Source organism: Rhopalosiphum maidis, chromosome 4, assembly GCF_003676215.2.
Source record: "Rhopalosiphum maidis isolate BTI-1 chromosome 4, ASM367621v3, whole genome shotgun sequence".
NCBI lineage: Eukaryota > Metazoa > Arthropoda > Insecta > Hemiptera > Aphididae > Rhopalosiphum > Rhopalosiphum maidis.
The window spans coordinates 29,681,371-29,701,832 of NC_040880.1; the positions used below are offsets into that span (position 1 = coordinate 29,681,371).

At 26.8% G+C, this 20,462-nt stretch overlaps 2 protein-coding genes across 3 annotated transcripts; one reads left to right on the forward strand and one right to left on the reverse strand.

The window, feature by feature from the left end:
- Window positions 1–3,133: 3,133 nt before the first annotated feature.
- LOC113550480 (dehydrogenase/reductase SDR family member 11-like) lies at window positions 3,134–14,499 on the forward strand. 2 transcript variants are annotated; one of them, XM_026952355.1, is made up of 6 exons: window positions 3,134–3,474; window positions 7,071–7,233; window positions 12,160–12,289; window positions 12,369–12,651; window positions 13,734–13,815; window positions 14,365–14,499. In XM_026952355.1, exons 1-5 carry the CDS (start codon window positions 3,331–3,333, stop codon window positions 13,773–13,775), a joined length of 762 nt encoding a protein of 253 aa, XP_026808156.1. In that variant the 5' UTR covers window positions 3,134–3,330; the 3' UTR covers window positions 13,776–13,815; window positions 14,365–14,499. The 2 variants fall into 2 exon arrangements, with proteins under 2 accessions (XP_026808156.1, XP_026808148.1); XM_026952347.1 differs by lacking the exon at window positions 14,365–14,499 and having other exon boundaries at window positions 13,734–13,909.
- Window positions 14,016–18,481, reverse strand: LOC113550477 (acyl-CoA:lysophosphatidylglycerol acyltransferase 1-like). The gene is made up of 7 exons (XM_026952332.1): window positions 18,423–18,481; window positions 15,883–16,088; window positions 15,363–15,577; window positions 15,160–15,296; window positions 14,959–15,095; window positions 14,662–14,807; window positions 14,016–14,599 (listed from the first exon to the last, which is right to left on the reverse strand). The coding sequence occupies exons 1-7, from the start codon at window positions 18,479–18,481 to the stop codon at window positions 14,366–14,368; spliced, it is 1,134 nt and encodes a 377-aa protein (XP_026808133.1). The 3' UTR covers window positions 14,016–14,365.
- Between the last annotated feature and the right edge of the window lie 1,981 nt (window positions 18,482–20,462).

Genomic DNA, 20,462 nt, shown 5'->3' on the forward strand with positions numbered 1-20,462 from the left:
CCAGCCACACCCGGAACCCCTCGTGCACACACCTATGTAGTACAGTTCTACAGTAAGTTCTATAATATCTATTTAGTATCTTAATGCCTATGATGATACTGCTAATTATAGTTAATATAAATCCTATACGTGTAATATAATGTAATATAAATGCTGAATATGCAACATACATAATATGATTTATTACAAGAAAAAAAAAATAAGTGTTTATAAAATATTGATAATATTTAGCTAGACTAATGTAAATTTTAGTACAAACGATGTAAAATGCATTACCGAACTTATCAGTTATACAAATATATATAAAGAAGTTACTTATAACAATATTCCCTAAAGATTTTTACTTGAAACGCATTTTAAACCTCGATGTTCTAAATTGGTAAGTATAATTGGTAAATTAGCTTATGATTTTTAAAACTAGTTTAACATTTGTTTGATTCAAATTTCAAATACCTATACGACTATACAGTAAATGTATTATTAGTTTATTACGAATCTGTGACGTGTAACATACTAACATAGAGTCCAATAAGTATCGCTCAGGCAGTTGCAAGTTGGGTGTAAATATTGATAGAAAAAGAATTGATAGATTTGATAGAAGAATAAAATATGAATGATATTATAAGAGACTATAAAGACTAAGTGATTTAATAGTAATTTTTTAAAAAAGATACATTCTACTAGGTACAGACTATAAAGCAAAAGCCTATCTATTAAATTGCATTAAATAACACTTCAAATAAAATAACACATAAACAACATTTATAAGTATTTTGTTACATACGCCGCAGTTTACAAACCCTAGCTGGTCATCACTCATTACAGGCACGTATACAGGGAGTTCAATTCCCCCCCTCCTCCGGCCGTTTCCGAAATAATGTCGAGTAACGGAGAAAAAATTGTTTTATTATGTCACAGCACAATTTGTATCACTTTATTTTGTAAACCCTCCCGAAATTTTTTTTGTATAAGTGCCTGACTCATTACATAGATTATTATTATAATCGGGCCTAGTCATAAATAAAGATCGTAGTAAGAATAGATAAATTACACTCATATAACTTTTTAAGTCATTTATATTATACAATTTTTAAATAAATTGATTAATTAATTAAAAATGAAATTCCATAGTTAACTATTAAAATGTTGTTATATTAATAATATAATATTAAGATTTTGCAATACAATTTTATATATTTAAATATTAAGCAACCCTACTCATATAGTCATACATAAATCAAGAGACTCCCGTAATATATTATTAAAAATATTTTCATTAAAATAAAAATATTATTTCCATTAAAATTTAAAATAAAAATATTAATTCCATTAAAATTTAAAATAAACCTGTAGGATCACGTAAACAAGAAAAACAAGTATGACATAATTACGTATAGATTATTAGTTGTGGCACCAACATTTTTTCTAAGAAGTTAATAATATATAATATAATATTAATATATTATGGTAGGCACGGAGTACAAACACATGGTTGCTTGTGCATTAGCAGAATTTTTTAAAGGGAGGTACAGTGCTCGATTTGGGAGGGGGGCGCAGGGGAAGGAGTACCCCGACTAATTTTTCAGAAATTTTAGCGTACCCCTACTTTTATTTTTAAGGGGAACGCAGGGGACACTGCATCATTCTGAATTTTTATCAAAACGCACGTGATAACATCATAATAATTTTTCTTACCATAGATTTAATAATTATTAAGATATTTATTATTATTTAACTAATTATCTTAAATCATCACAACAAATTGTGCCACAAAATATTTGTTCCACATTATATTTGTTCTAACTACTATTGCATTCTAGAATATACGTCTTATGATAAATTATGGAACTATTTAAATAAATAGTTAAAATGAATTGTTTTTTATTTAGTTAGTTTTGAGTTTGTTATAATATTAGTTATAACTAAAATATACAATATAATATTTACAGTAATTTTTTTTTAATTTGATTATTTATAAATATTTTTCATATGATTTAAAGAGGGGTATTGGGGCCGTGGGGGCGTAGCAATACTGATCATATGACCACGTATACACGTGATGAGTACCTGCACGGCCGGGACTGTCCAACTTCCCAAGGCTTATAGTCTATAGGTTATAATCTATAAATTTTGGGAGACTGTCTACGAGCGTTCTATGTTTTGTTATCGATATTATCGATAGTAAAATACAAAAATTATTTTCACTGTCCGCAGGGGTGGATTTAAGGCACTGCAAACTATGTGGCCGCACAGGGCGGCACATTTTGAAGAGCGTTAAAATTGTATTAAATATTTATTTTGTTTTTTATGTAATAAATTTACATAATTTTTGATTTATTTTACCATTTAAAAATTTTGAATGGTGCATTTGGATTTTGTATTCGTTTATTTTTTGTAAAGCAATATTAATTTTTTCCCAGGAACTTGTCGATGACGTCGACAATTGTAATTTATTATAGCTTATCTAATTTTCTATAGAATATAGGTACAATACACTCCGAATATTTGTCTCAACACCAACTACTAACTATACCGTCGAACGTTCGTTTTCCATTTTAAAAAGAATGAAAAATTATTTACGATCAACTTATTTACTATGCTGCAAGAAACATTAAATTCTTTGGCCATATTTATTAATAATTATGGAAATTGACATATCATTATTCATTAGGATATGGAGATATCATTGAGGACTTTTCAACAATGAAACCTAGAAAAAAACAAAATCTATGAACAGTTAACATTAAAATCACCTATATATTATTACTTATTAGTAACATTTTTATTTATTTTTAATTGATTATCTATCATATTTTTTACAATACACATCTATACAATATTTGAGATTACTAGAATAATTTAATAATATTTACAGTTTATATACAATAAAAAAAAAAATAATAATAATTTAAACTTTATGCTTATTATTCACAGTTATATACCTAGTTTTTACGACCCGACTGATTAGTATTGTAATTTTTTTCCACTGCGTAAGTTTTAATTTTTAATTTCTTCTTTCTTTTCCCGATACAACGACCACCGGCCGTGAACGAGAAATGACGATGACGACGTTGCTATAATATTACTATTTGATAACAAATTACGGCACCGCGTCAAAATCCGAACCGGTGGCAGTCGCAATCAGACACTCGTTGGAACAGTCGCTAATGTGCGTGCACGCACCAATGGATTACCCGACACAAACTTATCTAAATAGTGACAATAATTTTGTAGGTGTTATAAATAATATTAAATGATATCGGGTTACACATAACGTCCACATTCAACATTTTGGAATACGTTTTTTATTTTTTAAATTGAAAAAATATAATGACTACCAATATGAACCGGTGGAAAGGCAAAGTAGCATTAGTGACTGGCGCCAACGGAGGTATAGGGATGGCGATCACTAAGAGACTGTTAGATTTGGACCTTGCAGTCGTGGCCATCGACAAGCAGACCGAACTCTTGTTGGTAAGTATCCACATTGACTAAACTGCAGCAGCTTGCTTGTTGATTCGTGATGGTTTTCTTATATATTATATAATTTATATACTAGGTATACAGAAGAAATTTTTAACCCTTTCTCCGTAATTAGTAATCTTAAAGTAAAACCACGGGGCTCTCACATTTATATTAATTAAAATATGTTAGGACGTTAAAAGTTAATCATTAAAATCAATACCTGGTATATCTCGTTTGCGCACAAGTCCCCAAAACGTATGTCATCAAAAAAATTGAATTAGTACAATAATTAGGTACTTACTTAAAAACATTTGAAGCTACTCTATGAACCTTTGGCTCTGAGTCACCACCCAACAAACCACTAATTAAGTTTGAAATATGTTTATTGTTCGTCGTATATTATTCTTTGTATATATTATACAGTATACTAAATTTGCAGCTATGTGAGATTGTGAGACAACACTGACAACGAGTCGTGTTCGTTTAAAATAAACAATATGGTATAGGTTAACTTGTATTGTTTAATTTTAGCTAAAACAATATTTTCATTAACTTTGCATTATTCAATAATATATGACAATTTGAAACAACATTATTGTTATTGATAATAAATACGATTAGAAATAACATTGGTTTGTAATTTAGTATTTAGTAAATAAAAGTAAATTTAAAATATAGGTATATATAATTATAATAATATATTATATAGTGCCTATAAAAAGTGTTTTTGCAAAACATTAATTGACATTTTTTTTTTCGACCTTTTGAAAAACGTCAAATTTCTCATAGTAAAAACAGTGGGTAGGTATTTTTTTTTTAATAAGACTCGATACTCATATAGTAGATATTCTAATCTTTCAATGGGTATCTTTAGATTTATTACATAATTATTACTTTCTGAATATCTACAATTGGAAGCCCAGTGTGTTGTATTGATACTCGAACAATTTACCTTCGACGTCCTGTTAATGTAATTTTTTCAGTGAAGTAATGATTGGAGGTATTTTTGCTATCATAATGCATTTCACTATTTAAAATTCAAAACAAGTTTTTATTAATTGTTTTTACAACAAATAGGCGAAATTTTTCTTATTTAAGTATTAAAATTTGACTAAATCAATTTTTTTTAAATATTATCATTAGTTTTTAATATATATTTATGTATTATACTATTAGTACATTCTAAAAGTTCTATCAATTACACTAATATAAATATTCGGTTGGGACACATACAACTTGTGTATTGAATTTATTGAATTTAACTAAGACACTTTAGACACCTAAACTATTTAGAAGCTTAAAATAATAAATAAAACAAAATATAGATGCCAATAGCTTTTAAATATTAATAGAATTATCGAAAAATTAATAAGTACAAATAAAATTTGTTAAACAATTGAGTACCCGCGCAAATATTAAGTTATTTATTTTTAACTCAGTGTTTAAGACTTTTTACTGTATAATATATTATTTACAAATTACAAAATACAAACAGCTTCAAAATGTGTAATAAATTAGTAACTAACTACTGTCTATCATAGTAAATAACAATGTTTAAAAAAAATAGAAAAATGGAAAGTAAAGACATAATTATATTATTTTTTTAATTTGTTATCACTTATCATATAATTTTTATACGCGAACACTATCAACACTTTACTGATACCTGTTATGACATGCCTTCTTGTTGGATAACCGGTTAAACGTAATACATATGAGTTGCTACAATATTTCATCGCAACTATTTTGATTTGCATGCCAAATTTTTATTATGTCAAGGATAAAGATTAATAAAAAAATCATTAGTAAAACACATATCAAATATGTGTTTAGGGAGTAGCATGAAATTCGTTTTGGTCCCCTGCGGCACTAGGGCTCACGCTTAAATGAACGTGTTTCTATACTTACGTAAGCCACGTATAGTATTATGTGAGCACGCATCGTATGAACCGAGGAAAAGTAAAATCTATCTCGAAAGAATCTGGTTCCATCGCTCTTCTTCGTTTCATTTTCATAATATTATATAGTGTACCGTTTCAGTGTTTCTATAATGTAAACAAGACGTCTGTTATAGAGGTTGCTACTTACTAGTTACCGCAAACAACCTATACGATTATTGACTATATATATATATTCTATATATTGCATTATTGGTACATATTAAGTTAAGATATTATGTTTTTATATATAAAGTCATATATAGGTATATGTTGTGCATTCGCAACGTGCATAAAGACTACAATAAATGTGCCGACGTTTAGTAATGGTTTAATAAATTATATATTATTTTGATCTAAAAAAACAATTATCTTCATAGAAATTGCAGTGGTACAATAGACTAAATAGGTAATAGCTTATAGGTATAATATAATAATACGTATGTATTTAATTATTTATTTTTAGTTAATTGAAACTATTATAATTTATAACACAGTAATTAGATTATAAATTAGATAAAATATGATTAAATTTAAGTTTAGACAAATACACACACACAGACACATTAATTTTATACTTGGGTAATTTTTCACCAAGTAGGTATTTAAGCTTGTTGTTTCCTACATTAGGCATACCATATAGATTAATCAATCATTGTAAATTTAAATATTTTGTAGATTACGTTATATGTTCACATATAGGTACCCAATAAATACCTATTATATGCCTATATTAGATCCGAGTACGATTAAACGGTGTAAAATAAAATAACATGTGCTTGATATGAACATAATATTATATACTGTTTAGGCAACCATTTATAATAGGTATATCAATAAAATCGGTTTATCGACTAATTATAATTATATGTATAATATATTGTATTGGTACTATACATTTGATAAATTGATAAACATGTAATTATATATATGATGGTTTCAATCAATGACGTGTTGAACAAGCGCCGTACCGAGCCATCTTTTATCCTGAGATAGAACTTTAGTTATGCGCCACCTGGGTGATGGGGGTGACACTCGCAGTTTTTAATATTTCTTAATAAGATACTAATAATATAATAAGATACTAAAATATCTAAAAATTAGTAACTAAGTTTCGAGCAATACAAGAAATACAATTTTTAGTCACAAGTATGTAATTCTGAACATTATATCTACGGATCGATGTCTTGTATTATCAATAATATTTTTTCTTAAGTAGCATCATTTACGCCCTCCCCTCTAACATCAGGCACCCAAGGCAAGCGCCTCCCGCGCCTCACCATAGTTACGGCTATGGTGTTGAAGTAGACTTTTTGAGGAACTTGTCCTCAAGATCAAAATTATTGGGTTTTTAGTTGGTCATATCAAATAGTCCGAATAATAATGGATTTAGTGAGATAAAACTTTTTAATAATAATATTTTTTAATTAAAAGCTGTTGGTGCATGGGCGGTAAAATGGTAGCTTGCATCTGTTCTGAAAATTGTTCAGCACGCTATTGGTTTCAATAATTGCGTGTTAGATATGACATTGATTTTGTACGATATTAATTGTTTAAAAAAAATTAAAATAAAAATATTATTAAAGTAATAGGTACTGATTGAAGTCTATGTAGTGTATTATTTACTTATAATATTTGATAAATATGTTTATCTATAATTGCGTATAGGAACTGAAAGATGAAAAAAAAACTACGAACCTCTACCCGTTAAACGTGGATCTATGTCACGAGGAAGAGATCATACGAGCGTTTCAATGGGTCGAAGAAACGTTCGGTGGCGTCGACGTACTCATAAACAACGCTGGTGTCGGCGGACGGTCTACACTCATAGGTATGCATTATAACTATCAAACGATGTCAACAATATAATATAATGAATAAATAACTATTATTTTTAATCAATATTGATACCTAGTTACCGCTTACCATCCGCAACTACTTTATAAGATCTAGGTTGTGACCTAATAGTTATCTTCAAAAATGCCGTCAGTAATTTAAAATACAGTTGGTAGCGCATATTGTTATGAATGTTATGATGTCGTATATGAGTGGTTCAGCCGATGCAGGAGCCATAGGCGCCCGTAAAAAATTTTCTAGGGCGGGGGAAGCAATGCTAGAATTTAAGGAGAAATATTATAATTTTACTATATAGGTAATCAATTATAAATCGACTACAAATAATCTAACCTAATGTTTTTATAATGATGGTAACCTATTATTTATATAACCAATTTCAATTTGTTATATATAGTAAATAGTAATTTATCTTAAAACAATCAATTAAAAAATAATTTTGAAAAAGCCAAATGCCCCAGCTTGCCCCCTCCGGGTGCCAATGTCAGGAGCTATGCTCGTGCACCACTACTGGCACTACTACTCTCTTGTAGTTTATTATTATTATTATTAAAATGATGAAGGTGAGAAGGAGACGTCTGCTAAGTACGAAGTTGTTCAATAATATTTTACTTAACAGAGTCGAATCTCCTATACTTTATCAACCTTAGTAAATTTTAAAATTCCTTCTCATCTTACACGTTCTAATACAATTTTCCATATTCCTAGAGCCCCCACAACTTACAAACAAAACAAACCAATCGTATATGTCAAATTACTAATGCCAACCCTACCTTCTTGGATTTTCACTGATGATTGTTGATATTCTCTTTGTACATAATTTTATTTTTCTAAAATCGTAGCTGTTCTGAAGCTTTTTATAGGTATTACTTGTTATTGTAACGGAGGTGGCACTGCCGCCGGTGACCCCCTGGATCCACCCATGACCTATACAGCTATAATATAATAATTAATACAATTGTCTCAAATGTAAAATGGCAAATCCCATATAATTAAATAAAATAAAAAATAAAAGTATAAGACGTTTACTGGGAAACACGGCACTGTAGAACGAACGAATAATTAGAATTGTGAAATTAAAGTTTATCGACTCGTCGAGAATTTAAAATAATTTGTTAAGTATAGATTATATTGTACAGCGTTTGAATGTTTAAGTGTTTAAATACGCTATTGAATATTTAGGTCGGGAGTGAGTGCCGCGTGGGTAGTATGCATAAACATACTCAGCTGGTTTTGTATCGAAAATAATATTATATAGGTACTGCAACTGCAATGTGAAATATTTAACACGCACGTGTCATAATAATATAATTATATATACTATTAAAATGTGAATGTCTATATAGCTGTATTGATTTTCATCTCTACTACATAGGTACCTATAGCTAAACCGGTGTACCTACGTCAATTGCAATATAAGTAGGTATATGAGTTTTGATGATGATGATAATAATAATATTATTTTCACACTTATTTGCTTATAAATATTGAATTACGTAGTCGCCACTTATTGGATTCATTATCTCTTATTGTACTAATTTATTTTTTCGATTTTATAAATATTTTAAAGTCAAATGTAAAATAACATTTTTGATGAAAAAAAAATCATTTCTATTTTTATTTTCATGAGTCGTTTTTTTTTCACATAAATATACCTATATATGTGTATAGTGTATACAGTATACATAATGAAATTTTTAGATAAGAAATTTTAAAATTATTGGTTAAATTACATTTTTATTACAATGTATACCCAATGGATGTATTTTTTTATTCCAATACTCTCTTTGTCTTATTGATCCATTTATTTAGAATAGGTTTGGTTAAATACTCGTAGTAGATACTCTGGACTGGAAGTGAGTCCAATAACCAGTGACTATACGGGCAGTCGGTAATTGGGCCACATTTTATCAACTTGCTTCATATAAAATATTAGATTACCTTTTACTACCAGGAAATTAGGCCACAAATTAAATCTATATTTTTAAATTGTACCTGGAGATTAGGCCATAAATGTGTAGGGCATGAACCAATTGCGCTTAACACAAAATTTTTGTTTAAGGTCAATATACCAATTTCGCTCCTTAAATTTTAGGATAAGTATATCAATAGCGCTTGTATAACACTTACTAAAATACTTGAAAATTAAAACTTATTCATTGATCAATTGATTATTGGTTAAAGTGACTGGGTATAATACAGTTTATAACAGTATCGGCCACTAGTTGGAATTTTATAAAACGAATTATAATGTATAATGTAACTGGTATTTCATTTTGAATAACTGACAAGCAAAAGATAACTTGTAAAATGCAAAAAAAAATTATTAATTTATTTTTATTATATTATGTATTAATACAAAATTATATTATGTTTATCATATGATATATCTTATACCAAAGATGTATCACAAAAAAATTGCAGGTTAGTGTTTTCATTTATTATATAATAATTATTATAAATAACTAATACATTTCCTTAGGTATTGTAAAATGTACGAAATATATACGAATATTACATACAATAGACAAGAATGTACGACAACACTCATATAGTTCGTACTTACATAATTTGTTAATATCTAGGTATTGGGTGGATATACCGTGCTAAATAAATTAAGTTCATATAAAAGTTAGTAATGCAAAATCACTGTTCAGTTTTCAGAAAGAAAAAGCGAGACGATTGTGAGATAATGGAGATTGACTCGAGAGTAGGTACTCTAAATCTGTTATTATTTTTGCCCTACATAACCATTATATACCAACGTATTATTATACTTTGGCGCCATCAATATAATATCATATAATAATAATATAATACATTAATAAGTGATACAATACCTATATCATATTATTCTAAGTAGACACCTAGATAATGTGCTGCAGGTTACCAGATATATATGTATATAAGTATATTAACTCTGTACCAACTGTAACCAATTTGGCAATTGTTGCGTCATAAAATGTTCCATAGCTTGTTTTAATATAATATAAGCACTCTATAAATGTATTATGTATACCTAATACATTTATAAATATATACGCGCCATAAAAAGTTAAATTTACCATATATAATTTATTAATAATCAGGAATAAAATTCGGTAGATTATAGCGGTGTTTACTAGTTGCGGTCAAAATCAAAAATTACGTACTCCCTAGTTGCGGTCAACCAATTAAAAGGTTACCTTCTAATTGTGATCACTGTTTGCGCTTTAATAACTCAATAGTGAGATAAAAGCACAAAAATATATTATATTATATTATATTATATTAAATATATTTCAAAAACAACAGTGATCGACTTCAGTTAACAAACTACTGTGACGGTTAATAATCATTTAAGATTACTATACAGTATATTATATAGTATAAACTTACATCTAATGGTATTTAATGGCTCTAAAGTCAACTCTAATATAAAATCATGGAACTTGTACATACCAACAAAATTTCCAGATTGGATTACTTATTCAGCTCAAATTTCAAATTAAATTTTTTAGGTACTCATTATAATATCATACTACTATTATATAATTTAAATTCTAAATTTTTAATTCATTTTATTATCAGTGTAAAAGCTCAGTCCTTGCTGTGACCGCAACTGTTATATGTGCTTATCTCAAAAATCATCCATGGCCGCAACTAGTATACAGCCGATTATAAGTAGTTAAGTAGGTAGTAGGTATTGGATACCGAAACACATCGAATTTGCCAGAGTTATATCGTTGTATGATTATTATTATAACTAGGTAAGAGATGCCTATAATATATCGTGTTAGGATTTGTACCTATACAGGTAATGGTAATACAAATTCATTAGGTAGGTAGGAACCTGAAGAATCTTAATAACTAGACTATTAGAGAACGGATTTTGAAGCAACAAAAAACTAAAGAAAAGCACTTAAAATAAAGCAAAAAGTATGCTTATACATAAAGCTCTATAAATCTTCCAAAATAGTTTTAAAAAAGTATTAAATTTATACCATTAGTTTATTAAATAATTTTAAAAAATGTATAATAATAAAATAGATTTTTACTCGCAAGTCTGTTGTTTTTCTTCTTCCACAGTTAATTTGTAGTTCTGTTAATGATAATTTATAAAAAATAAATGACTGGCGCACGACAAAAAGTTGTAAAGAAATGGCTGGCTGAACTGTGAACAGGTCCCTACTTTTATCGGTACATCGTACATCAATAAATTAAATTAAACATAAGGATAAAATTGATTATTGATTCATGTCCTGGAAACACATTATATAATATTAACAAAGAAATAAATATTAACTTTTTAAATACTTTACGTATTATGTAGGTTGTAAGTAAGTATATAATATAGTTATAAATTTATAACTTATAAATATAATTTATAATTATATATTATATATTATTATTTATAATTTATTTATCCACCGTTGTAACTATAGTGATAAATACTTGCGTGCTAAAATTTAAAAATTATGGATAGGTACCAATCGATTTTTAAAGTTATAGATATTAGGTAAACATTTTAACATTATAAATTCAATTTATTATTCTTATTTTTAAAAATCAATAAATAATTATAATTATAATCAAAGACTTCACTAAAAAAATTCTCAGTAATAAGTAGGAAACCTATGAAAGGTTAACAATAAAAAACGGAGGTATTGTGTTCGATCTTTAATGTTATTGAAAAAATAATAATTAACACTACCTATAGAAGTAGACAAAAATAGGATTTATTTATTTTATTTTAAAATAATAGATGTGTAACTATACCTAAACTATAATTAATTAATTAATTACTCTACATAGCACTGTTAATTCATCAATTTATAGTTGGCTTATAAGTAAATTATCAGTATTTATTTTAATTAGAAAAAAATCGGTTAATCTAAATTTATATTTTGTCTTTTTAATATAGATGGTACTGTATCGGAATGGAAAAGAATATTGGACGTTAATGTTATAGCGTTAAGTGTTTGTTCACGTGAGGCGGTAAGATCCATGAATAGTCGTAATTTAGAAGATGCTCACATTATTCATTTGAGCAGGTACAAAAAAAAAAAATGATAAGAAACCGTTAATCGTACATTTATACAATTTAACTCACTGTCTTTTACTGGTATATAGTAATCTGGCGCATTATGTTCCTTCATATGGTCCGTTTCACTTCTATTCCGCGACTAAGCACGCTGTACGAGCACTCACAGAAGGGTTGCGACAAGAATTAAGAGCGTTGAAAAGTCCAATCAAGGTCACGTGTCTCAGTCCTGGTCTTGTGAAATCATCAATTTTCAAGAACTCCTTGGGAGAAAGCTTTGATAAACATTTATACGAAGCATACCCCAGTATTTCTCCAGCAGATATAGCATCAACCATTGAATTTGTGTTGGCTACTCCTCCACATGTACAAGTAATATAACTCCTCACAATTTTATTTTTTATAAATTAATTTTTTTTTATAATACTAAAATCTTTTGATTTATAAATACACTCATTATGTCCATAAGAATTTTTTTAATATTCATTAAATTATAATCAATGATACAACCATACAATTCAGCTTATTTATTATTTAAACATTTAAAAATTATAAATTTTAATTTTATTGCCAGATATTTAAGTAAATAGTTTTTTTAATTTAAAACAAATTATGATAGGAAACTGTATTTATTTATTTTAATTTTGGCCATCACAGAACCATTACAAAATGTAAGTATTCCATAAAAAGTACAATAGTTCTGGAATCAAACAACAACCTTCTTTTAACTGTTGCAATTTAGGCTCATTAATTCTTAAAAACTAACACAATTTTCTTACAATGAATTTAAAAATACATTTTACTTTTACTTATTCATATAATGATATACAAAATGCTTCTATGTAATAATTTCAATCACTCAAAAATATATAATATATATATTATATAAAATACAATTAACGTAAAATAGTAGTAAAAGAAACGACAATTGTTTTAATAAATAATAATGAAAAAAAAATAGTATAAAATGGTTTTCAGAGAAAATAGTGTATATATATATATATATATACACACATGAGATTATAAAAAAAATAAAAATGATTTATAAAATAATATGTCATAATGTAAGGAAAACAATACAATTAATGGATGATTACAATCTACAAGTCTTCTGTACAGTGATTGATTTTAATTAAGTAAAATGTAAATTTAAAGTGAAAATGTATAACAATACAAGAATAAATCGTATACTATAAAATATAATATAATATATTATACAAATGTTATCACAGTCACAACACAGAAGACTAATAATTAACATGATATCTTGCAAACACATTAGTTGGCATACAAAAAAATTGTACGCATTAAAATAAATACAAAGCTTCAATTTATCATTAAAATGTATGTTAACTCTTGGAGAACCATATTCCAAAATATTCATACATCAGAAAATAATAAATATTCAATGTACAATTTTTTCGTAGTTTAATAGTTAAAACAATTTGTTTCAGGTGCAAGATATAATCATCAAACCTATAGGTTCAGAGGCGTGATTGAAATGATCCTCAAATCACAAGCACAATATATTATAAGGTTTATCTCAAAATAAAATAAAAATGTATTAGTAAATCATATTTATCATTAAATTACAAAGTCTATGATTTATTAATATAAATATGTATATATAATATATACATACTATATATATATATATATATATATATATATAAGAAAAAGAAAAAACAATAATAAAATAATGATTCTTAATATTACAATATTTTACTTGATATTTACAAAAAAAAAAAATTAAATCAATAGTTAGAAGAAAACAAAATAAACATTGATGTTCATATGATAATTTAAACAAAATATGTAACACATAAAGTAAATCACAGTTACTAAACTCGTTCGTAGTTAAGTTATTTTGTAAGTGATATCCTTATATGTTGATGTTATTTATAAAAATGTTTATTTTGTATTTTATACATCCTACAGTTCATTCACATCTATTCATTGGTTTTATTACCAGCTGTTATATAAGTTATGCATACATAAAATAAGTATATGAATACAGAAAATCTAAACATAGATAAAGTTTGTTTTTCTTCTCTTTGTTGTTATTTTTTTTTTTGTTTCTTTCAGTTTACCATACTAATCCAATCAAGTAATGAATAATCCTGTAGTGAGCATATGATGATGCAATAAAAAATAGATGTAATATAAGGAACCGTACACAATCTTGTTGGATAACAGCTGTTTGACGTGATCCTTTGTGACTAGGGAATTCACCAGTAGAATAGAATGTCTCTAAAAGACGTTCTTTTTCTTCCCAACGATCAAACAACCACTGAGTCATTTCTTCTTGTTCTCTAGGAACCTGAAAATGTCAATTTATTACAACTAATGCAATCAAAATGTTATTTTAAAAAATCAACATACAAGTGAACTGGGAAATAATCTATAGTACATATGTGTACGGCAAGCTCTTCTTTGACCCATAATAATAGTGGGTAAATCTAACGGTCTTCCTTCAGAATATGCAACTGTTACATCCAAAATCCATGCTAATTTGTCGGTATTTTCATCTACAATAATGTATTAAAAAATAATGTATTAGAGTTGGTGAAAAACAATTTTATTCTATATTGGTAATAAATAATAATAATTATAAATATTTTTATGTAATAATTTATAGTATGAAAATATATTTATATAAAAATTAACGGAATTGCTTACTGAATTCGGTATTATTGTTAGTCACACCACCATATTTTGTTTGTTTTGGTGAAAGTTCATCAATGATTGCTGAAAAAGCTCCTAATCTTGGTAACGTAACATGTTCTAATAAAGGTAAATTGTTTTTCTGCGCATACCTTTAATTAATAATTATTAATCAATATTTATGTGCTTAATAATCTCATTATTTAATTTATTTACCTTTGACTAGCTTCTCGTCTTTTTCTTAAAAATCCGCCTTCTGGAAATAAAATAATTAATTTTCGCTGACGAGGCAAATATGATCCACGAATATGAGTCCTTAATTCTCTAACAGCTTGTTCTCTTTGATCTTTACCCTAAAAAAATTAAATAATTAATAATAGATTTTTAAAATTTGAAAGAATGAAAAAAACAACACTTACTGATAAGATAAAAAAATCCTGATGTATAATAGAAACAATACCAAAATTAGTAAACTTGAATATCCTGTCCATGATCCACATAATATTGGGCAACACTCCAGCCTTGGAATTAAAATTTGTCATCAGCATTGGCACATCTGCTGTAGATTGGTGGTTAACTAACACCAGTGTACGATCATTCAAACATAATCTAATATCATCACCCATTTCAACAACTATAAAAAAAATAAGCATTACATTTAAATATGTTTAACATCTGAAATAAAAAACATATCAAATATTATAAATTTTAAAATTAGTCAATTTTATTATGTTTAAAACAACTAAAATTATTCATGAAAAAAAAACATTTGCAATCTATACTAATATTAGCACAATATAAAAATAATAAAAAATAATGAACTGGAACAAATATATATGAAGACATGAGAGAGGAGATAATCCAGCATCTCTGAAATAATGGGACAAAATTAGGGTATTTAAACAAAGTGAATTTTTAATAAAAAAAGATATTACTTACTGTCATAACCAGCTGACCAAGACCACATAGAAACCATTGCTAATAGCCAATGGAAAAATAAACCTTCAAGTTTCCAATATAGATTTGGATGAATCTTCCGCAAAGGGAAAAATATAATCATCCAAACACAATATGTTGGTATACAATAGATGTTGTTGATGAGTACAAATAATATACGGATGATTACTTTGCAGGTTACAGTAGCTCTAAAAATAAAAAATTTTCTAATTTAAAATATAACATATTTTTATAAAAATACAAAATTTAAATACTTTTTGTTAAAAGATATGACAATTTTTATAGAAATTTCAAACGAAACCTTTATTTCAACAATTAAGGTAATATGTGATAAAATGAAAGGAGAAAAATAAAATATATGAAAAAAATAAAAATACATAATTTATCGAGTAGATTAATATAGATAGAATAAGATTCAGTGAAGAGTTTCGACTTTATGAAAGAGGGCGATAATATTTTATTTAACAGTGACAAATGTAAAAATTGTTATTTTATTATTATAATTATTGTTAAAATTAATAAATAAATAAATTAGTTTAATTCCATAGTTGGACCTCAAAAAATAAATAAATAATATTAGTATATTTAAAATTAAATAAATTATTATCATAGTTTTTTTTGGCGGGAGTTTGACAATACCCGTTTAACTATCCTTTGTTGAGGATCTATAAGCCTTTGTGCAATAGTCATCGTCTACCAACTATGAAAATTAATTTGAACAGGATATTATTATATCTTAAACTTTTTTATTTAGCTTTCAACAAATTGAACAGATTAAAACAGAAATGATTATTTTCAAAACAATATTTATAATAGAAAAAAACTTTGCATATTAAATTATTATCTAATATAACTTTTAAAGTAAGAAACAAAACTAAAAAAAATACAAGATACTAGTAAAGTGTATTTAAATATATATGTGATATGTATTATATATTGAAACTAGAGAATATTTTATAAAATGTAAAATAACAATAAATAATAATAAAATACCTAATATAATCTTATTTAATGAATCAATAGCAAAACCATTGATTTCTTAAACATAATTATTTAGTAACCACAATGATTCAATTAAATTCATTAATTATTTATGCAACTTCGAAAGACAATTTTATACCTAGTTTAATTTGTAATAGTTTAAATGCAATTTTTGTTTATGGTACAATTGGTAAATAAATTACATTTTAAATGAAATGCATAATTGAAGATATGTATTTATTTTATTCATAGTAAGAGCCAGATTTAAAACTAGGTACCAACTAATAATAGGTACATTAAGAGGATTCTATACCCCTATGTGTTGTCTACGTCTTAGTGTCTTACAAACTTACAAATAAAACAAATTTGCTTTCAGTAAAATCAATGTTTTGTTGTTATTTTTAATTTTAGAGCAAATTAAACTATTATCTAACTTAAGGGTAAAAACATATGTTATCTGTCATCGGTTTTTAATATTTTTAATTTTTAAGCAAGTTATGAGTATGTTACAATACACAAACACAAAAACGCTCATAACTCGCTTAAAAATTAAAATATCATAAGAAACTGACAAGAGATAAGAGATAATGTCCTACCTTTAAGTTTGATAATAGGTCAATTTGCTCTAAAATTAAAAATAACAACACAACATTAGATCTACTGAATGCAGATTTGCTTTATGACAACATGCAGGTATAGCATGTTCTTAAAAAGAATATACAATATTTAAGTTTCTCTAATTATGATAAATAATGATATAAAGAATTTTTAAGGTCCTAAAGAAACATAAATAAATGTATATGAATATTAATACTTATTAATAATTAAAATATGTACCTTAATACAAATAATTAAAAATCATGGGGTGCCAATAATACTTAACTATAATTTAAAAAAAAATATAATAATTCATAGAATTATGAACAAGGTTATAGCAGTTTTGCAAAGATAATTAAAGTGTAATGCACAGATTTTAATACAATTATTTAGCCTTGAACATCCTACATATATTTTAGTATTTTACCTATCTATTCAAATTATTGTAAATTGATAAAATCATTAAAACTTCAATACATTTCAACCATTTTTAAAACAGTCATTTTGTATATATAAAATTTAAAAATAATCCATACAACTTATTTAGATTGGTAAATTCATAGAAAAAGTTTGGGAGTTTTGGTACCTAACACTTATTTCCATAAAAAGCAATAATAAAAATTAGTCATATACCTAAATATACAGATATAAATTTCAAGTTGTACCTAACCTAAAGTAGATAAAAAAAAAATAATTTTAGCAAATTTATTATGGAATTATTAATCATGCTTACGCCTACCTACATGGCAATAAAAGTAACAATCTCGTAAACAAGGACAGATAAATTATTTCAATTTAACATATCAATGATGACTAATAATTAATAATAAACCAATTATTTTGATAATAAGTAATGCAGAGTACAAAATATAAATTTATTCAATTCCAGATCCTCTCCTGTGCGAACATCATATTTTAAACAAGTCACAAAACTATGTACAAACCTGTAACCAAATTTTTTCAGCCGTCCGTCTGGCATCTCTATGCTTAAGTCGGTTTTCATATCGATTACACCATGCGAAAAAAAATTCAAAAAATGAAAACGGAACGTTAAACTGGAGTTGCTGAATGTAGGTGACACACGTCGGTTCGTTTGGAATATTATTTTATTAAATAAACGAAATACAAAGTCACAACAGCGTCGGATACTCGAACAGACGCGTAGACTCGCGTAAAGGGAGAGGCACTACCGCCCAATGAACAAAAAATTGGCTTGCCGACGGCCGCAGCTCACATCATTTTCACTCTTCGTACATCTGTAATCAGTGGGTGGGAGGATGACGAGCGGGTGGTAGCGCGTGCCGGATAACGTGTCGTTTGAGAAAAGTTTTTCACGTTCAAGAGGTGGTCGGGAAGGTGGGACACGGTTCAAGCAATCTCGTGTAAGGGTTGTGGAAAACTTTCGACGAGAGGAGCACTTTCGGGTGTAATTCACTACGAATGAGTAATAAGTAATGACAGTAGAATTTCACTCGCCTATCCACACTCTGACGAACGTTTTTACAAACGATGAGCAATACGCACAGACTACACAGTACTGACTAGTGAGTAGTAACACTAGTAACTACTGAGTAATGAGTGTCGATTGTCGAAAATAATTAAAACGTATTATCTACAAAATATAACATAGAGGTGCTACTAACTGTGCAGACGAAAATAAATGACCTTAACGTTAACATTTAACACACTTTAACAACCGCACGACTGGTAGCTGATACCTACTACCATGGTAACCAACCGAATGGGAACCACCGAATTTTTTATTGGCGCGATTGTTGTTGTTGGTTACAATATCTTGGTTAGTTCGTTGATTAATTATTATTAATACTTATATATGATCTAAGATTAATTATAATTATAAGTGATAACATGCACGACGCTGACATTGAACTCTATACGATAATGTTATCATGGTTCAATCACAGAATAGGAGAACTTACTACGCCACAACGGTTAAGAATGTATTTACCAATTTACCATGATAAAATAAGTCTATTTACTAAATACTAAATAGCATTAAGATCGTTGAATCCAGTATCTACTCGATACTACCTATACAGTTATTACTTAATAATTTAATATTAGCATTAATTATAGAATAGAATGAACAGATTATTAAATATTAGTCGACGCTAAATTCAAGTTAAATTATAAAAAAAATTTTAAATTATCGTAATTCAGTCAATTTTTACTTTAAAACATGTAGTTCGTACAGTTGGGAAGTAACTATAATTTTTAAAAATTCACCTGCATGATATATCTAAAAAAATTATAATTTATATTTATAATAATACGGATTTTACTGCGTGAATAATAATATAAAAATTATGTCCAAGTCCAGTATATTATATTATACGCATACATGAACAGGAGAGTAAAAGTTTTAAATGTTCATATAAATGTATTTTTAAGTACCAACTACCATTTTTTCTAATGTATAATTAGTTCGTGAACTTAAGTACCTATTACTTGAAAGAAACATAAAACATACTATAAACAGACAGTATCATATTAACTAAAATAACCAAATAAAACAATAACTAGGTATAAGCAAATACTTTAAAATTTAAATGAGTCATTAGACATTTGCTTCACTCATCAGTAATGAACTAATGACTAATAAGTAATAACTAATGTAGTAATAATACCTTTATCATGGAAATATGATCATGAAAATTCTTCATCATGTTATCAATGAACAATTAACTGAATTAACATTATTCAAAAATCAAAGTTAATTGAATAACAATTTTTTTTATGGTACCAATAATTAATAATTTTTATTTGTATTTTAAAATTGATATTTAAACCCACTCATAAAACAAACAAGAAATTTGATTAAATATGTTATGTAAAAATTAACTAAAAATATTTTTTGTTTTGCATTAGAATATAGCCTACAAATTTTAAATTAATATTTTAAATGCAATTTAAATATTAGGGTTAGCTTCAAGTAATGTAAATCAAAATTTGTTAAATAAATT

What these genes read in the sequence shown, in the direction of transcription:
- LOC113550480 (XM_026952355.1), top strand. Translation starts at nt 3,331, where the DNA reads ATGACTACCAATATGAACCGGTGGAAAGGCAAAGTAGCATTAGTGACT. An exon ending in CGGACGGTCTACACTCATAG is followed by an intron (nt 7,234 to 12,159) that starts GTATGCATTATA and finishes TTTTTAATATAG; the next exon opens with ATGGTACTGTATCGGAATGG. An exon ending in CTACTCCTCCACATGTACAA is followed by an intron (nt 12,652 to 13,733) that starts GTAATATAACTC and finishes AATTTGTTTCAG; the next exon opens with GTGCAAGATATAATCATCAA.
- LOC113550477 (XM_026952332.1), bottom strand. Translation starts at nt 18,481, where the DNA reads ATGAAAACCGACTTAAGCATAGAGATGCCAGACGGACGGCTGAAAAAA. An exon ending in TTGGTCAGCTGGTTATGACA is followed by an intron (nt 15,578 to 15,882) that starts GTAAGTAATATC and finishes TTTTTTTTATAG; the next exon opens with TTGTTGAAATGGGTGATGAT. An exon ending in GATTATTTCCCAGTTCACTT is followed by an intron (nt 14,600 to 14,661) that starts GTATGTTGATTT and finishes TGACATTTTCAG; the next exon opens with GTTCCTAGAGAACAAGAAGA.